The 19,023-nt window shown below is 48.5% G+C and overlaps 2 protein-coding genes and 1 long non-coding RNA gene across 3 annotated transcripts in view; 1 reads left to right on the forward strand and 2 right to left on the reverse strand.

Annotated features, from left to right (window-relative positions):
- Positions 1–545: 545 nt before the first annotated feature.
- Positions 546–8,154, reverse strand: si:dkey-159a18.1 (sortilin). The gene is made up of 21 exons (XM_037462048.2): positions 7,064–8,154; positions 6,666–6,728; positions 6,500–6,576; positions 6,308–6,404; positions 5,924–6,091; positions 5,759–5,832; positions 5,615–5,661; positions 5,261–5,397; positions 5,037–5,120; positions 4,373–4,433; positions 3,542–3,694; positions 3,348–3,445; positions 3,140–3,239; positions 2,790–2,964; positions 2,487–2,680; positions 2,104–2,299; positions 1,906–2,022; positions 1,676–1,820; positions 1,310–1,416; positions 1,093–1,210; positions 546–1,014 (listed from the first exon to the last, which is right to left on the reverse strand). Exons 1-21 carry the CDS (start codon positions 7,484–7,486, stop codon positions 1,000–1,002), a joined length of 2,649 nt encoding a protein of 882 aa, XP_037317945.2. The 5' UTR covers positions 7,487–8,154; the 3' UTR covers positions 546–999.
- A 1,725-nt stretch (positions 8,155–9,879) lies between these two features.
- LOC119211629 (uncharacterized) lies at positions 9,880–11,587 on the reverse strand. Its single transcript, XR_005119778.2, has 2 exons — positions 11,351–11,587; positions 9,880–10,398 (listed from the first exon to the last, which is right to left on the reverse strand). It is a non-coding gene; the product is annotated as an uncharacterized LOC119211629 (long non-coding RNA).
- A 4,231-nt stretch (positions 11,588–15,818) lies between these two features.
- LOC119210438 (inosine-5'-monophosphate dehydrogenase 1b) overlaps positions 15,819–19,023 on the forward strand; it is an 11,032-nt gene continuing 7,827 nt past the window's right edge. The window contains exon 1 of the mRNA XM_062558454.1: positions 15,819–16,039. Coding sequence (XP_062414438.1) covers positions 15,819–16,039 — 221 coding nt within the window. The remainder of the gene's footprint in view (positions 16,040–19,023) is intronic.

Consider the following 19,023-nt stretch of genomic DNA (forward strand, 5'->3'; position numbering starts at 1 on the left):
TTGAATGAAACGTTAGGTAATATAATTCACTTGAAAATCTACCGATATAAATGTTATAAAAAAATATGCATCACATCTTAGTTTCTGAAATTGCTAAATTTACATGATGTTGGTAACCGTTGTCGTTTTTTTAAATACAGATAAGACTCCGACATGCTGCCCGCCAACCCGGGCCTGCCCACTCACCTGAACCCAAACACACATTTATAACAAATACACAGCGAGCAGCGCGTCTGTGGTCATGAGTGACAAGTCGCTTTAACGACTTAACTTTCACACTGTAGAGGTTGACGCTGCGACGGTTTTATATATAGTTTATTCTTCATATTATGAACAGAAATGGATCAAAGTGAGCTCAAGCAGACACGCGATGAACCTGAAATACCGCGAAAGAATAGCAAGAAAAAAACTCCTTGCATACAAGTTAATGAATGTGTTTGCTGTTGTGGTTTTAAGCTCAGCAGATCGCTGGGCCACACGAGCGGCGAAAGTAATGCTGATGACGCAGGCCACAAGGATGCAGCCTTGCAACTTTGAGACGCGGCTACGGCTTTTGTGTTTGTCCCGAGTGTCCTCTGACAAACGGAGGCTTTGAGCAGTTGGGCGTTCAACGTGTTTATTTCATTCATGGCACATTTAAAACATCAGCAGACACATAACATTCTCAATCTTTTTATGACTTTATATCTTTTTTTTTCTTTTTTTTTTTTTACAAATGCACATTGTTGCTTCCTCGTCTTATTTGGTTTCACATTGGATAGAAAGTAACAAGACAGAAAAGTACAATTAAAATAAAATACAAATACTGTGCAAATAAATCAAACAGTAAGCCAAGTAACGCATTGAAATTAAGCTAGCTCAATAAATTAGACATTTTCATGCTCGCCCTTTACATCCTCAAACCTTTCCACAGAGTGTCCTCCCATTGCAATATTGGGGAGAAGTCCAACTAAAGTCCTCAGCAGTCTTTTTCAGCACAGCTGGTCCGAAACGTTTACGTCATTCAATAAGATCCTGTTGATATTAGAACACAGAAGTATCAGTACACAAGGAGAGCGATATGTCACAACTGATCACGGTGCTGATCCCCACCTCATCTGATTCCGGCTGGTAGGCCGTGCCGTTGCTGCTGGCGGCGCTCTCCAGATCCCTCGTGACGCCGTTTTCTTCGTCCTGGATCCGGAGGTTGGAGAAACGATACACCGGCGACCTGTGGAGGGCGACATTAAACCAGGGTGATCGCACAAAGGGCTGCCACATGCACGTGTGTGTGTGCGTGTGTGTGTGTGTGTGTGTGCGTGCAGCTCACCGGTATCCGTTAACCACTCTTCTCACTGCAAAGATGGCTGAAACGATAGCCACCAGAACGATGAGCCCTGCTCCTGCGCACACCAGGATCAGCACCAGCCTCTCTCGCTGGGAAAAACACACGCCAGCAGCCGTTATTATTATTCACAAATAGCCTCCCTCATGAAACAACCCGAAAGGACACACGCACAGATAAGATGAGATGAGCTAATCCCATTTCAGAAATTTGACCAGCATGAGGTCAAATTGCACACCGACAGTGAAAAACAAGAATCCACAATGACGTAAATGAAATAGTCCACATGCAGATACATGCAATAAGATGCTATTGCACGGGTCTGTTTCTGGGAGCACGGCGTCTACCGACCGGTGTGTCGAAGTGCGTGACCGGAGAGGAGGACCTCGCGGGTGGACCCGGGCTGGGCTTAACACCGCACGGCCTGATGACCGTCTGCCCCGCCAGCTGAGAACCGAATCCCCCCTCGCAGCCGTCACTCGGGACCTTGCGGTACCTGCAGACACAGTCAGAGTGACCAGGGAGGAGCGTTTCTTCCAGATTCAGAAGAAAGGAGGGAGGGGGCCCCCATGACGCGTTACCCCGATGTCAGCAGCTCGTCCTCCTCCCCGTTCAGGCAGAGCTCCAGGGTTTTATTGGCTTGGTCTTGTTGTCTCACACACTCGGAGGTGTTCACGTGACGATGGAAGCCGTAGTCGCTGTTGGACGGGACAGAGGTCAGGGGTCTTTCTTGGGGACTTGGATTTCGAGACGAGAGACCTGATCCCTACAGCACTCACCACGAGTAATCCTCTCTGGTGCACAGGCAGGGGCTCTGCTTCTTGCTCACCACGAAGCCTCGGCCGTTCCTGCACACGGACTGTTTCTTCAGCCGCCTGTAGGTCTCTTTGAGGCCCAGCAGACAGCCGCTGGTCCTCGGGTCTCCTCCTCCGTCGGTAGCGTGCGCTAGCCACTCTTCGTAGTCCCCGTCGTTACCTGATGGGTTAGGCCAACGACCAATCAGAACAGTTGAAAATGAAACCAAAAAAAAAAAAAAAACTTTTCCATTACAAGATCAGATGGGGAAAGGCCAAGTAAGTCATGAGTAATTTCCTAGAAGTTTCACATTATTAGACAACTGGGGTATTGCAGAAGATGGCATCACGGCATCTGGGCAACTCACACTCTCTCGTGATGAGGCTCTGGAAGTCGATGGTGACGGCCACCCACATGGGCTGGCCGTCCGCCTCGGGACGGAAGCCCCACACGCTGACGTTCATGGCCTTGGTCCCCGGCTCGGACGCCAGGCCCGCGAAGAAGAAAGGCTGCACTGTGAAGTTGTAGGACTTCCAGCATTGGCCCTCGTCCGTGGAGAACCTGCCGACGGGGGGGGGGGAGAAATAGAACGGCGTCAAGAGAGACCGACGTACTGATGAATGCTGCCACAGTCTCACTGCGCGTGACGTTGAAAGGTCCGCGGGCGTACTTGATGGTCTTGACTTGTCCGTCCCGCCGGACCTCCACGGCCACGATGAGGCCCCCGGAGTCCAGTATGCTGTAGTGATGAGGACCTCTCAGTGTCCCCCTCCAGGTATAACCCCCGTCTGAGGAGACAAACACATCCGGGTGCTGCGACGATGACAGGGAGTCGCCCACGGTACCTGGAGAGGATGAGCGGGTCACCTTCGTTACTCTGGACCTTCAACTCCGTATTTGATATTACTCTTCTGCTGAATTAGGGGGAGTGACTTGTGTGTGTGTGTGTGTGTGTGTGACCTTGCGGAAGGGGCTGGACTGCGCATCGAATGGTTTCAAATGGTAAATGTGTGCGATTACCGTGAGCGATCACCAGGCCGACGGCCCTGGGCTCCGACAGGGCCAGCATGGGCACGATGCGGATGTTGCGGCTGTGCTCTCCGTGGATGTGAAGTTTGCACTGATGAAGAAGAAGAAAAAAAACACCCACGCCGATGTTTCAGTAGAACCCTGTGACCCATCCGTGGGACACGACGTTGAGGAGCGAGTGACCGTGCACAGAACTCACGCTTTTGACCGGCCCTTCACATTCCACGTTCTCGGGTTTGTTAAGCGGCCTCCACGTCCCTCCTCGGTTAAAGGAGACGACGGATCGTATGCGCCCGTCTGCGACGAGTCCAAGCAACAGAGCTCTTCAAATGCTCACTGATGTACACATTTATTCAAATGACATGTGAACAAAAGAACGAAAAAAAACCCTACCTGTGTCTAGTTTATTAGTGAGGTAGACTCCTCTCAGGGAAGTGATGTTGGTGAAGTCGCTCTTCCTCTGGCCATCAAACAGGTGGCGCTCCAGTGACTTGGAGAACAAGATGCCTCGGTCGTCCGACGTGTACATCGTTCCGAAGAAGGTGTCTGTGGTGGAACGCAACGAATTTAGAGAAGAGGGCAAATAGGTTTAAATGTGTGATGCTGTAGAGAGTGAAATGTTTTCCTACAACATCGCACCTTTTTTTTTTTTTTTTGTGTGTTACAAAGAAAATCGGCAGCTGGCAACAACAGATGCAACGCGGACACAAACCTTCCGGCGTCAGCGCAATCGACATCATCATCATCAATCATCTTTTATACATGTGTGACGCTCGCACACCAGTCAGCTAAACGCTGTGTGTGTGTGTGTGTGTCTGCTTGTGTTACACCCTGATCCCAAGATGTGTTTGTCAGCTCTTTTTAGCGTAAAAACTAAATATCTCACCCTCGAGCCAAAAGATGTATATCCATATCTCTACTGTTCATCTGAGCGAACGAGAGGGGGAGGGAGTGAGAGGAAGGGAACCTGCAGGACTCGCATGCACAAACGCAACCCTCGCAGCGACGGAATGACTAGTCAGCAACACCCAGAACCTGCGGAACCAGTCGCTTGTCGGCCGTTGAGCTTTTCCATTACGACCAAAGCGGGCTGACGGAGGCACAGACTCGCTGAAGAATATGTATGGAACGTGCACGGTGTTCTGAATCTGTGTCTTCTGAGCGCGCGGATACATGCGTGTAGATATGGATAAGGCATAGTGTGTGTGTGTTTTTGTCTGTTACCTCCTGGGTTGTCCACGTGCAAGAAGAGCATATCTGTGTCTCCATCCAGGATGGAGTAGAACTGCAAACACACACACACACATATATTAAGAGAGGGCGAGGGTCATCTGATCGTGGCTATAAACCTCGTCTGATTGGCGTCTGTTTGGGCTGTCAACAGCAGCTATATGTGGGAGGCTGTTTCGCCAGGACAGATGCGTGTGTTCGGTTTGTGTTGAAAAGGGAAATGTTGCCATCGCCTTTCTTACTAAAGGCAAAACCAAAAAATAAAGCTTGCGTGAGTCGACGCTTTCTTGAATCCAAGTCTGACTCAAAGGTGCGAGAGAAACATGCGGCAAAGCATCAACGGTCTGTACAATTCTTGTGGCGCTGCAAAAGAAGTCACATTTCTGATGTAACAAATGTTGCTTTAGCTGTACAAGAATTTTGCTGAAATTAAAAAAAAAATGGTGGTTTAAAAGTATCTGATCACAGAATAATTCAGCACAAGTCCATTACAAGACTAAACCAGCAGGTGCCCTGCCTGAGGCCATTCCAAAATAACTAAAAGTTAAAAAGCTTACTGCTGGGGTTTTATTACGTTGCAATAAACAATAAACTTTCCCGAAAAGCAGCTGAGATGCTCTTCACATAACGTTTTTTTTTTCCAATCTGGGTCTCTCACCTGCTCGGTGGAGGCAGACGGGAGCAGCGCTCTACTGAAGGTCTCCCCCTGGTCTGATGAGAAATACATGACCCGAGGAGATCTCTGGGAGCAGAACAATGCATCCATATCCTGTTATTACTTGACGTTCTCATTTTCCATACAGGATTGCAACATGAGGAGTCTTTCTTTTGGTGATCTAAGACACTTGCGAAGAGGAAGGCAATCTGAGTCGCACATCTTACCGGATCCTCCATCACAGAGAAGAACAGGAAGGCTCCTATGTAGCCAAAAGTGTAGATGTCCTCGTGGATTACGGTGAATGTCCTCCCCAGATCTTTGGTCCTCTTCAGCACTAAATCCCCTCTTTCTTCTGCCTCGACTGTGGAAGCAAGAAGCGAGGCCTGGTGACACACATCTCATCGATGGGGCTTTTCTCTTTTCTCTTCATCCCAACGCGCTCAGCGTGGATGGAAGGCAACAACCGGGCAATGCCGATTGCGATTCGATTGCATTTGAGCGATGTACCACCGCAGCGGTTGAAATGTGTCACCGTGCCTGGTCACATTGAGAGAGGTGCATTTCGTGCCGCTTTTTACCTGCGTCTGTTCGACTGTAGGCGAAGAATAAGTTGACGCCGGCCCCCCTGATGGGATAAAAAGAAAAAGAGGGAGTTGGGAATGAATGTCACTGGGCCCGCCTTCTTTTGTGGAGAATTTTTTTGATTTCCTGTTTATCCTCACCACGAGAAGGAGTTTACTCCATCGTGAACCTTCCTCCACTGGGCGCCAAAGTCCAGCGAGAGCCACAGGCCGCCCTGCAAGCCCGGAAAGAAGAGAGGAGTGTGTGAGGGGGGGGTGGGTGGGAGGGGGATTACACCCATTCAAAGGCGTGCGCGTGACACTCACGTCGATGCTGAGGCCCACGAGGTAGTCGGGGTTGAGGAAGTGGTACGTGATCGGCTGAGCCAGGTGGAAGGGCAGCCGGGTGAACTTGAAGGTCGCGCCGGCGTCCGTGGAGGTGAAGATGATGCCGCCGGGGTGGTTCACCACCGGGATGTCCGCCGTCAGAATCACCTGTTCAATTCAGACCATTCGCCCCCCCCCCCGCTGTGATACGTCAACTCGCTTCCGGTTCACTGCGTTTCGGCGTGTCTTTCGAAACCTTTTTGTTGTTTTGCGAGGCAACATCCCTCCTCCCTCTCCCTCCCCGGCAAAAACGACACTGAAACCCTCTACAACCCCCCCCCCCCCCCCCCCCCGACCCCAACCGCTCACACAGTTCACACTCACAGAGCTCCCGGGTCCAACACTGACTCCGAACTCCTCCCGTATGAAGGTTTTGTTGATCTGATGGGAAATGTCGTGGAAGGACTTGGCGTAGTCCGTGCTGGGTGAGAGAGAGAGAGAGAGAGAGAAGAAAAGAATGGTTTTCACCCCGTCTGATTGGCGCCTCGTCCGTTTCCCGCCAGGTGTGGGATATACCTTCGATAGAGTCGCGACGAGCCGCCCTCAGTGAAGGAATCTATCGGAGCGCTGAAGGTCGACAGCACCAAGACCACCTGGGAAATGACGCGGGCGTGACTCGAATGTTTCAACGTGTTTTTCGGGGTCATGCAGAAACAGCGCGGCCTCGTGCCGCCGTACTCACCCCTGTGCCGTCGCCCACCCACGTGAGAATGACATAGGAGCCGTCATCACCGTTGAACCCTGTCTAGGAGGCAGTGAGAAGAGGTGTTTTACAAAAAAGTGTCACGAAATACAATTTAAAACATCCAAATGGGGTTGATTACTATTAGAAAGACAGTTGCAGGGTAATTATAGAACAGCAGTGACGCATGCACTCTTAAACTTATTTATGTATCACTTCTTTTATTTTAAAGTGTTACTCTTTTACTGTCTTTTAAAGAAATATTCTGAATGATCAGATATTCCTTTTTCCCGTTTAAGAAAGTTTTAAAAAACTGCAAATGAATAAAGATTATGTGACTGCCTTGGCGCGTTCCACAGTCACCAAACCTCAGAACGGTGCCCCCAAACACACCTCACCTCATGCGTATTGTCATCCAGAACCTTGTGCTCGACGGGCGTGAGGGGGGTCCGACAGGAGGTGAAGGAGGGGCCGTGGACGGGCCTGGTGGAGCCGGAGGAGCTGCTCGTGTCCCTCCTCGTGCGTGCGCGCCCCTGCAACCGGCTGACATCCTGCTGAGTCCGGCGGAAAGTCACCGTCCTCCCCCCGCGGCTGCTGCTTTCAGCTCCCAGGAGGAGGAGGAGGACGTGGAGGATCACGAGTGTCCAGATCATAGCCAAAAAAAAAAAGAAAAAGAAAGAAAAGATGTTGCTGACTAAAACGAGAGGAAAAGGAAGCGAGGATCTCTGCCGACACCGACTCGGTTCTTTGTGTTTGCGCTCTGAGAGGACGAGCCCGGTCGGGGTGCTTGACTGGAGCAAAAACTGCTGTGTGCAGCGCATCCGATGCCAGCAGGTGTTTCTGCCCGCATCCAGGTGACCTGAGCTGCGGGGAGGATCTGCGCACTTTCAAGTGTGTTTGATGCACATGTTTTTTTCTGAACATTTGCAACCAATGCGAGAGAAAGGCAAAAGTGGGAATCGGTGTTTTTGCGCGTTCGGAGAAGTAGAAAAAAAGGGAAGAAACCAAGCGTGACGGCTGGATTAGAGAAGTTCCGACACTGGAAGGAGGCGTTTATGCGGCAAAACGGAACTCTTGTTTTTTACCTGATTGTAATGGTAGTGGCCCAACTGAACGCAAGAGGACGTCACGTGTCTCTCCAACCAAGAATGCGAAACTGTATCCTCATGGTGATTTTAAGCCGATTCTTTTCCACAAATGTAAAGACACACTGATGTTTTTTCCCGCAGTGATTTGGTGCAGCTGTGTTTACTTTACGAAACTCAATGCTGAGCTTATTAAATCATATGTTCACCTCATAGTAACCCCTTTGACGGGAATAAAGAGTCTTCAAGCTGTCCAGTGGAAGATCAAATATGAATAAAAGGAGAAGTCAAATCAGCCAAGTAGAAAAGAACGGCTGACGGTGTGTGTGTGTGTGTGTGTGTGTGTGTGTGTGTGTGTGTGTGTGTGTGTGTGTGTGTGTGTGTGTGTGTGTGTGTGTGTGTGTGTGTGAATACCTCACAGAGAGAGGACTTTAAAACAAGCTCGTACACTTCCTCGCCCCCGGCATCGAGGGAAAAACCAACAGAGGACAAAGTAACATCTTGACGAACCTGAACTGTTCAAGCTCCACTGTTTTCATGATTTTGTTTGCTTGTTTTTTTGGCATCTTAAAAGCAAGTAAGCAATAGAATATAGAGCAGACGAACCTGACATATATCAGGAATCAGGAATCAGGAGACGTTTATTGCCATTATATGTCACACGTGGAATTTGACTTGGCGGTTGGTGCATGACGGAAGACAGTACAATTCAATTCAATTCAATTCATTTTATTTTGTATAGCCCAAAATCGCAAATTACAAATTTAATTTAAATTTATTTTTGTACGAGTGCAAGCGTTTTTTAGAAGCACTTTTATCCTGCAAATAGGGCTTTTGGATTGGAAAACGCTCCAATATGTGAAAGTGATGCGTAAAACAAAAACAGAGACACACTTTGTACAACACAATAAGTCATTTATTTACAACAATTCTTAAAAAAAAAAAAAAAAAAAGAGAAGCCAAAGGCGATCTGGCGCTGGGAACAAAAGGGTAGCACACATCTGTAAAGTCAGCAAGGAAGGAACCAGAGATGAGAAAAGTTGGGGAATGTGGGGAGTGGAGTGCTGACTAATACCGCCCCACGGGCCGAACCAACAGGGGCCGTCATTAAATGCAACCACAATTGAGCGTTTTTTAGATTGGGAGAGCTGAGCTTTCCCACGAGCTTTCGTGTGGGTGCAGTTCCCTCCATTCCGGTCCAATAAACTGATTTGCTCGAAGCCAAAGCAGCACCAACATTGATTAATCCACCCAAGGGCCCAACATGTCACTTTGCTTTGCTTTATAACCAGTATCACACCAGTATTTCTTGGAAACAAGTACAGGGTGTTATTTTCAAGTTATTTTTATGCTGCTGCATCAACAAAATCCACAAAAGCCTATGTTGTCTCCTCTTATCTTCCAAGCCTGGGACTCTTAAGTTCAGTCTGTTCCGTGTTTGTTTATGTGGGGTTCACAGATTTTGACGACCGCTCTGTCTGAGTCAATACAGCCTGGGGAATTCAACGACAGCAACCCGATTGTGACTCAGTGAGAGATAATCATGATTCAGATTGCTCAGCTTCCAGATTGTGTGTTTGATATTTGTTTCAACATGCACTAAAACGACTCTCGCCCGAACGCTACTCTTACCTAAAACTAGAATGACCAGTTTGCATTCATGTCCCCACCATTTCAATTATGTTATCCAGTAAGACACTTGTAGGAAATCGACATAACATTCTCGACCTCGGCCCAAAAATCCATTTCGGGAGATCCGGTTGAACCTTTGACCACTAAAACCCGTTCCCGATGACACTGATCCACGCAGGAACCCAGTGAACATAATCCCCGTCTTCCGGTTGCGCAACAAAGGGACCGATCACTTGTTAAGACTTCTTCTTTCCTACATTTCCTCCGGACCAGAGACAGAGCCCCTTGCTTGTTTTGTCTTTGTTTTAAAAAAAGGTCCACTTCTGCACTTAAGTGGGTCAGGACTGAGAACAATGTGAGATTCCTTTAGTTCCAAATTGCTTTTAGTCTTTCACTACGTACTTTTGAACCAACCCGACTACGACCGTACGCCTCCTAAGTAAATGTTTGTGGAGGGTGCAGTTTTTTTTTTTTTACACACCATTAAACTTCACACCTTTAAAACAAATCATTTTAATCCGAAATTAAGATATCAAGACAAAACATTCCGATTGTTAGTGCAAATTGTTCAGTAGTGCTACAACATTGCTGCTGTCAAGTTTGGACCTCCCAACGCCGCCGGTTTTGGAGGCACGTGGCACACGCGGGAGTTCTTAGGAACATGTGGGCATGGCAGCAGTCTGTTCAGTGCCGACGAAAGTCAGATGTCCCGTAGCCCATCCGTTGCCAAAGAAGAAGCCAGATGGTCCATCCAGCAGCAGACCCAGGTGAGACGCATGCCCCTCACGAGCCAATGTTCTTCGCCGGAGGAGACGCTCTCTGGTGGCGGCCCGGGGAGAGCTGCCCCCGTGTCTGCCGCTCAAAGTCCATGACGTAGGGACAGTCCTGGACGTACATCAGCCCACCAAAGGTGTCCACTATCCCGTAGAGGACGGCGAGGACGCCCAGCGCCGTTCCGATGACGTACAGCTTGAGGACCGCCGCCACCATGGCTCCGGTGGCAAACTGCAAACGTGCTGCAAAGGAAGAAGATTTTCACGTTATTACATGATTTTAACTGTAGATGTCTGTATATTTACATTTTTGATAGCTTGCACTTAGTACATGTTTTTTGTTGTTGTTTATTTTCAAAAGGGACAGTATGCATGTTTGATTAATTATTGCAGCACAGATAGATTGGACAACAGGAATTGGGGAAAAATATGTAAAAAGAATATCTTGAAAGGAAGCTACACAGCAAAATGGACAGACTCATATTAACACTATTGGATTTTTAACACATGGTGTTTACATTTTAGCCCAGGGAGTAATTCAGGGTTAGGTGTATTGCTCAGGGACACTTTGCATTGGAACATGGGTCAGCCAGGGTTCAAACCAACAACCCTGTGGTTCCTGCTGCACCTTCACCAATCCTTGTGCCATATTACTTGGAGTTAGGCCTGATTACCAAGAAGTATGACACTGTGCAGTTACATTTCAATCCTATCAAAGAGTTCATTTAACTCTACTAAGTGTTGCAAATTAATCTGGTCTTGACACTGGAAAATGACTCCAACTCCTTCGTACAATTGACTCTGTAAGAGTTGAACTATTTTTCAGTGTGATTTCAACTCTGCATTTCAACACTTTTGCACAACACCGGAAAATTAACTCTAAGGATTATGGTGTGTGCTGTTCCTCTGACCACACTGAACAGGACCAACATAGGCGCACTTTGATGGAGCTGGAAATTCCTATTTTAAATGGAAATTTAAAATATTTCTATTTCTAATTTCTCCAAAAAAGACCTTGTTGGATTGGTTTTCCACTCACTTTGACTCCAATGTCGACAGTTTACACTATAGACCACTATCACTTTTGGAAGGAACCAGAAGGACGCATCCAGACAAAACCCGCGGGTTTTTGCAGACGCCAGAAGTACAACACGACCGGCGCGCGTAAATAAACCGGACCGAGGCGGACACTTACCGGAAAAACCAGTGACCGGAGGGTTCGCGTTCCCCCTCTATGGTCCCTCGTGACTCTGTCGACCAACAGGGGCAGCTGTTGACAGAAAGCCGCTGCTGGAGGTTGTTCACAAACACGCGTTTCTCTTTCTTGTAAATATGTAAAGCGTCGAGAAGCGGACGATCGATCCCACGAGGGCTGCCGTCCGTGCGCGTCTGTGCCAGCGATCGTTTCCTGAATGCTGAGCAGATCGAGGAGGGGGGGGCGTGTCCACCATCCAATGGAATACGTGGGCTAGTATGTTAATCCACCCCCCCCCCCCTCCACACACACACACACACACACACACACACACACACACACACACACACACACACACACACACACACACACACACTATTCTTCTTTACGGATGTTGAGAGCTAGTTATTAGTCTACTACTTCATTTCTGTGTTTAATTACATGTCGTGTAGCTGTGACGTCTCCACAGCGTGTTTATTTATTGAATAATTGGGGGGGTGCAATAAGTCAATTGGAGGCATATTGGGTCTGACAAAACAGCCGCCATGTTTATTTTCTTTTACATTTCTTGTGATGTAAATGTAAAAACAAACGTCAGTTTTGCTCATTAGTGCAGAGCCGAGCACATGGAGAAAAAAAAGATGAAAGGTTTCCATGTGAATGTGTGTAACTCCCACCAATAACCACAAAAGACAACCTCACCGGAAACTACCAGGGGATTTTCCGCTGTCAGTAGGATTCATCGCGTTGAGATGTTGCAGCACGTGTCGGCACTTTTGGTTCATCCATAGTGAAACGTAGACAAGATGCCTTATGTTCCAGCGAGATGATATCTCATGTGATACATGTTTTTACTTCCTCATTTTGGACCATCCTGGTGGACACGGAGGTCGTTTTTATACAGCTCAGGTTAATGTGTTACGTCTCGGTTTTATGTTCATCGGAAGGAGAGCCTTGTTGAGCAAAGGATCTGACGTGTCTTGTCGGTGACTAAAGAGTGAGTAAGCATTCAGTGAACCCGGACCTGTTCCGACACATTGTTCAAGCTTCTCATTCGAGAAAAAAAAAAACTGTTTGTAATGATATCGCAAATATGCTGACGAGACGGAGCGGAGATTCCAGAATGTCTCACTGCACGACCCCCATTTTCGGATGACTTGGTAGCAATAGTGAATCTGCCCCATTTGGGCCTTTGTGGAAACTCCTACACGCAAAGCAATTAGCACAGTTCACTGGGAGGCCACCAGCATGACTGGTTCTTAAGAGACTATCCAACCCATCTGTACTAAATGGTTTAAGCTACCACAGTTTAATTAAACCGCACAGAATAGTTTTTTTTTTTACTTTCGTCCGTTATGGTACTTTTTCCAAAAGACTCAAAAAGTGTTTTCCCACGGATAAAAGAATGCCGAGTGTTGTGGTTCTTCTCTGCTGCTTTCACTGCCAGAAGTTGACAGGCAGTAAAATAGTTCAGATGACGTAAATGTTAATCCTTCTGTTTTTCATTTCACTGCTTTTCACTCAAAAGTGCTTACTTTCGAGAAGGAACTATGGTATTTCATTGTAATCGATCTTACGCCACTACTTCCCCAGAGGCTTATACAACGCATAAGCACATGATTTAAAGGAGTCTTCTTCTCATTTGACACAGAACACCCCCCCCCCCCCCTCTGGTTGTGGATTGGTGATCAAAATGTAGTTGTCAACCTTCATGTCCTTCACACTTGCTGTTCATTGTCTGGAAACACATTCAGAATTTCTTCCTGCAAGTTTAGAGAGATGACAAGAATCGGACACTCCATCCGTGGTGGAATGTAATATAAATACACATAAATAAAAAAAAATCCTTGACTGCAATAAGGTACTTTATCCACTAGGGGGCGGGGTTTACAATTAAACAGCCCCAAGAACTTGGTTTGTAGCAGACTTGTCACAGTTTGGGAAGCACATGTGCTACTGATGGTATCAACAACGGCTTCGAGTGTCGCATTACGCCATGACAAAGGAACCATGAGCAGAAGAGACATTCATAACTAGTCCTGTATAAAGTATTGGTTTTATGTACATTTGCATACGTGTCTTCTACACTTCTGGTTTTAAGGATACATCTGTTCCATAAATCAATCTACGACACGCACTGGTTGGTCTCTGGGAGCATAATGGCACGTCCGGACGGTGTGTTTTGCATCAAAGGGTGAACGTGTGTGTATATGGGGGAGGATGACCAACTGCACACCCCCCCGCCCCCCACCCCCCCAGGCTGTACTTTTACTCCTCTGACTTCACAGAGCTGTCATCACAGCCACAGAATGTATTTCCGACGTGTGAAATCGAGTTTTATTTAAACCCCACAGCTCCACCACTGCCGATTTCTTCTGCGTCACCTCACTCGTGTCCATCATGTGACGGTTGTTTTTATAATAACCCTGGATGAACCTTTTTAATACTTCTTTGTAAAGCATCACATGATACAGAAGAAGAGAGACGTATTCGCCACCCCCCCCCCCCCATCGCTTAAAAACTGTGACGTGAAATGAATCCCAACCGTACACTAGATTCAGATCATCTGATGCGTTGTGTCGCCAGTGGCCGGTCATTCACACACGAGGAGGAGAAGAGGAGTACTCTTTGGTCGGGGGGGGGGGGGGGGGGGGGAGGATTTTCCCTTGTGGGAAAACGTATGACTCTGATTTGTCTCACGATAATTGTAATTGAATAAGGAGGGGCCCGCGTGACCCGCACACGGGAAATTAGGAGTGTTCTCCCGTGCCTTTTAGTGCTCAAGGCGAAGGCCATTTGATCGTCATTGATGAGGTGAGACAGGCGCGAGGGTCTACAGCGTCTCGTCCAGGTTGCGAATGTTTTATTCCTAAAGGGAACTCGGTGCTAAAAGTCACTTTCTTTGTGCGTTATCTTCACTGTGGGGGGGGGGTTCCGTCGCCATGCGTTACCGATCGGTCGTAAGTGGGGAAACCTCTGAGGACGGGTTAAGAGGATTTTCCATCTCAACGTCTCGCCCAACTGTCACAAACAGTCGGTCATCTGGAGGTGATCCCTTGGAGAGTTGCGTGTGTTTGTGTATGTGCAGAGAGGGGGGGGGGGGGGGTCGGGGCGGGGATCCTTCATACGGTCTCAACCAGACGCCAAAGCAACAGAGCAACGGATATGTTGACACATGCTGTATATGTTGCGCACTGCCTGTACATCGCACTAAAGGCATGTGTTCAACACCCTGATGGCACCACGAGGGAATGGGGAGAAAAAAGACATCACATGGTTTGCAGACCAAATGGGCTTAAAGCGTGTAACACTGACACTTTGGTGCAAGCTAAACTCAGCAGCGTCGAGGCACCAACACAACTTGTGTTGGCATGTGGGCCTGACCTCGGTCTGGCAGTTTTGTAGGGGGGGAAAAGTGGTAACACTAGAACTTATTGTACACTCATTTTGCACAGCTCCAGCTTGACTGAGAAGCCACCTTTTACATGAGGCCTGCGCCAAGACACACAGCTAAACATTCACAAAAAAACAACTCTACTCAGTCAAATGTTTCCACGATCGCTATATATACGCTCGCGGGACGCTTTTGGTTAAGGGGAGGGCGGAGGGGGTTAGGGTTAGGGTTTAGGGTTGTGATCTCGCCATTTGTCCCTCTCGTCTCTCTCGCCCTGCTCACTTTAATTCTGCCAATCCTCTTTGCAGAAAAAAAGAATGACGTGGTGCCACCGACGGAAAGCGGGATTAACCCGTACGCGGAGGGAGGGACCAAGACCCGGGAGAGCTCCGCATTGGAGCACTCGGGCCGGTGACTCGACTCCGTTCGACTCGGTAGAGGGGCGCTCAGGGCGATGGCTGCTTTGTGCCAACGGGGTACGCGGCACAGGGCTCACGTGGGCCTCCCGTCACCACCTCCTGCCACGCGTGACAGAAACTCTCCTCGGCGGGCACAGCGGCTCCTCGGCAAAACAAACCTCCTGCCGCTGTTGCCATTTCCACGGTGACACCCTCTCAGCGGGAGAATCTCCTTGGTGACTCCCTCTTTTGACACGCCTTCGGGGAGGGTGCCTTTGGCAGGTGCATCCGCTGCGGGACGGCAGACAGGGAGAAGCCCGAGGCGGGTCTTTGTTTGTTCTTTTATCTCTGTGGGAACACCTCTGCAGCTCTGTATCTGCTGTGGAAGGCAGGGTGAAGAGAGCAGACAGTGGAATCCAGATAAGAATATCCGCAAGCAGGGCGGACGGTTTCAGATTCTCTTGCAAATTGCGGCTTGTTCCAAACTTCGTTTTTATTTTCACGAAGCTTGTGTGATTTCAGGATTCCAAGAGGTCTGTTTGGACACGTCGGTCGTGTAACCTTTCGACTGTTGGACACGTTCGCCGTCTGACCTGTTTATTGAGAGCGAGCGGGCAAGCACAGCAAGGCCAAAAGGCCCACCGGGATCCAGACACACTGACCTTGGGGGCGGACGATGGAGGGGTACGGCTACGAGCACTTTGGTGCAGACGGAGCCGCCCAGAGCCAGGAGGTGGATTATCGGAGGATTGTCGGAGACACTCAGCCCCCGCGTGGCGGCGTGTCACCCAGGGAAGGCGAGTGTTACGTCCGTCAAACCTCGCATGGCCATGGCCACGAAACCGCGGCACAGCGATACAGTGCCACGCGCATCCAGGCCGGACTGGGCCCAGAGAGGTGAGCCACCTTTTAAGCAAGCACTCAAACGAGGACGGGGACAAGAGTCGCAATGAAATGGGAAAATGCCCGCAACTGTTTCAACCGTCAATGCCAGAATGCAATGTTAAGTTAAATGATGATAAATGTGGTGTCCTCATGCGTTGCTTTCAGAAGACTCGCACATGTAAATGAACTTGCGGCCCGTCGGGTCAGTTTACACGTCCACGCACGGTTGCATTCAGATCAGTTTGCAAATGCCCTCGAGGTTGAAAATCACCGGCTTTGGAAGACACTTCATTTTTTCATTGGTTTCAAGGGATAGATAAAAAAAAAATCTTCAATCTCGTCTCAAGTCGTCAGGTGCCGTTTTGCCCTCGGTGCACGAAGACGATTGTGCTGGAACACAACAAGGCGGGAAGTGGGCAGCACGCCGCGGGGAGGATAAACAAGGCTGAATCAAGCGCTCGAAATATCTAGAGTGCATAAAGGAACCACTGACCCATATCTGAAATGACCCACTTTTTTATTTGACTCCCAACACAGAGGGTGAAACAGATCCCCCCCCTCCCCATTCCCCAGAGTCACCTTGACAGCAGCTCTCACCTAAGATTAATATAGAACAGGAGAGGGCTGTGAGGCGTTTTCGGTGACAGGCAGGACCACGTTGGACTCAGGGAAACTGAAATGCGCTGCGTGGAACGTCGGCATGCAGGAAAGCAGGAAGAGAAGTGCTGATGTTAAGCCAGTAATTCAAGTAAAGCAGCTCATAGATGCTTTACGTATACATTTGAGTGTGTCCTTCGGGGCAGGAGGTACAACCAGACCTTGATCGGACACAATCCTGCATTAGTCTGATTCTATGCTCTGTGAAGTGGCAGAAGAGGTGATAACAAGTGAGCCTCGTGGGGAGAGCGGTTTCTTGGTACACAGGTTACTGGTCAATGCATGAACCTTCTACCCATTAGCGTTCAATAGCCCAGAATGGAACTACTTCATCTTACAGTGGTGGAACTTTCTTTTGTATACCTTAACTGAACGCAGCTTCAATACTTGGGATGCAGGATCTATGAGACAGTTCACTATTATATCTACTTTTGGAGTGGTTCTATATGGTCTTAAGGTAAAACAGATCCACATCCAATAATTGAGTTCCTCTAAAAGCTGCTTTTCTGCACGCGTCCTGCAATTGTCGTCATGTGACCAATATAGTGCACCTAATCCAGTTCAGATGGTTTTTCATGTGATCGGGATTCAGACAGTGCTGCTTTTCAAATGAGTGTAAGTCACGCTCAAACACCGTGGCCGTTCGTTTGCCGTTAAATGTAAACGGATGCACTGAAAGACAAATGAAATCTACAAAACCGTTGCAGTCTTAATGCTTGTGTGTGTGTGTGTGGGGGGGGGGGGGGGGGGGCTTTGTTAATGCAATAGAAGGCTAAATGTGCATTGTGGAGCGGAGGGGTTAGAACACGCCTCCGCGAGGAGGAGAGGGGATGTGACGCTGCAGCCAGCATACATAGCCTCCGCCGCGCGACGCTCCTCCACCTGACCGCCGCTTGCTACATCCGGGAGCCACGGATCTGCGTCTTCATTTTTTTTCCTCATCCATTTGGGTCTTCTTTATTTCTTCTTCTTCTTCTTCTTCTTCTTCTCCCCCCTCCTCCTCCTCCCTCACCACTTTCCTCCTGTCGTGGTGGATAGGAAGTACCTGCGGGAATTTGTCTTCTTCGAGTCAGGTTTGTGTTTGATTCACAGCTGGAAAGTTTGCTTCCCCACCTCCTCCACCTCCTCCTCCTTCTCTTTCAACAACGTGGGCACCCGTTGGACGGATAAAGAGCTAGCTAGCGGACGTAACGTGGTGGCATCAAACAAGCCGCGTGCTCCGAGTCCCCTCTTTCGCCTTTGTTCTTTTGTCGAGGTTAAGCTGGTGAAAGCTGGCGTTGAAGTCTCGGCCGCGTTTTCTCTCTTTCTGCTTCACACGTCAAGCCGACATGAGTGACAGACACGTCAGTGCTACATGCTAACGGGCTGCTAACGCATGTCTGGGTAGCCTCGTCGGGACTCTGCTCTGCTCGGCCAAAAGTTCCTCCTTTTTTATTATTAGTAGTAGTAACGCACCTGGTGGGTTAGGGCTAAAGGGGGCAAAGTTTTCTTTTGTATTTGCGTTAACGTGTTCGTGTGGACGGCGATCCAGAAACGCCGTGACGACACAGCGACGGCTTCGGTGAAGGTAACGTTGGACATGTGCGTGTGACACACGTTTATTTACACGAGGGCATACCTGCCGTTACAGGTAATGTGTCATTGAAATACCAGTCGGTTGAAGTAACTGTAATGTTACCATCGTGTGTTTTCGCTTTTGCTCAGGTAATATGGTGCGATGGCGCTGTACACGTATCGCGTTATCTAAGATATAACGTTAGTGTATTGTGACATTTGCGATGTATGTGTTTAAAACTTTAATTTAACGTCAATATATTAGGATTAGTGAAGTTCAAACAGTCCTTAGTAGTTATGAAAATGTGATGGAACTCTAGGTGACTTGTATCAAGCATCCTCGATATACGGGGAGGAACTCGACCTGCACCTGAACGCAACACGAAACTCTATTCAAAACTGCCAAAATAGTTTCCTCTCTGTTCTTTCATTTCCCTTTTTAAGGGGTAGACCAATATCTTGGATCCTAATATTATATAAACAACATCCGCTCTTCAATTCGGCGTGCTTTGTGTCGTATCTGCTGAGGCTAAAATGGGGACTAGCACGGGATGACATCGTAACGCAGAGGATGAGAAGCGGTGACGTTGCATCGTAACCTCACTGTACAAACACGTGACGCCAGTGCAGTTAACTGAGGGGCAAACCGCCGTTTGCAAGCTACTGATCATGCGACGTGGGTCAGTGGACGTCACGGTTCACGTGTAGTTTTGGGGACAACGTTATCGACCGATGGGCCATCCAGTCAGATAAATGTTAGTGGGTCATCCGGCCATGTTCGTCTT

This window comes from Pungitius pungitius, chromosome 2, assembly GCF_949316345.1.
Source record: "Pungitius pungitius chromosome 2, fPunPun2.1, whole genome shotgun sequence".
NCBI classification, from domain to species: domain Eukaryota; kingdom Metazoa; phylum Chordata; class Actinopteri; order Perciformes; family Gasterosteidae; genus Pungitius; species Pungitius pungitius.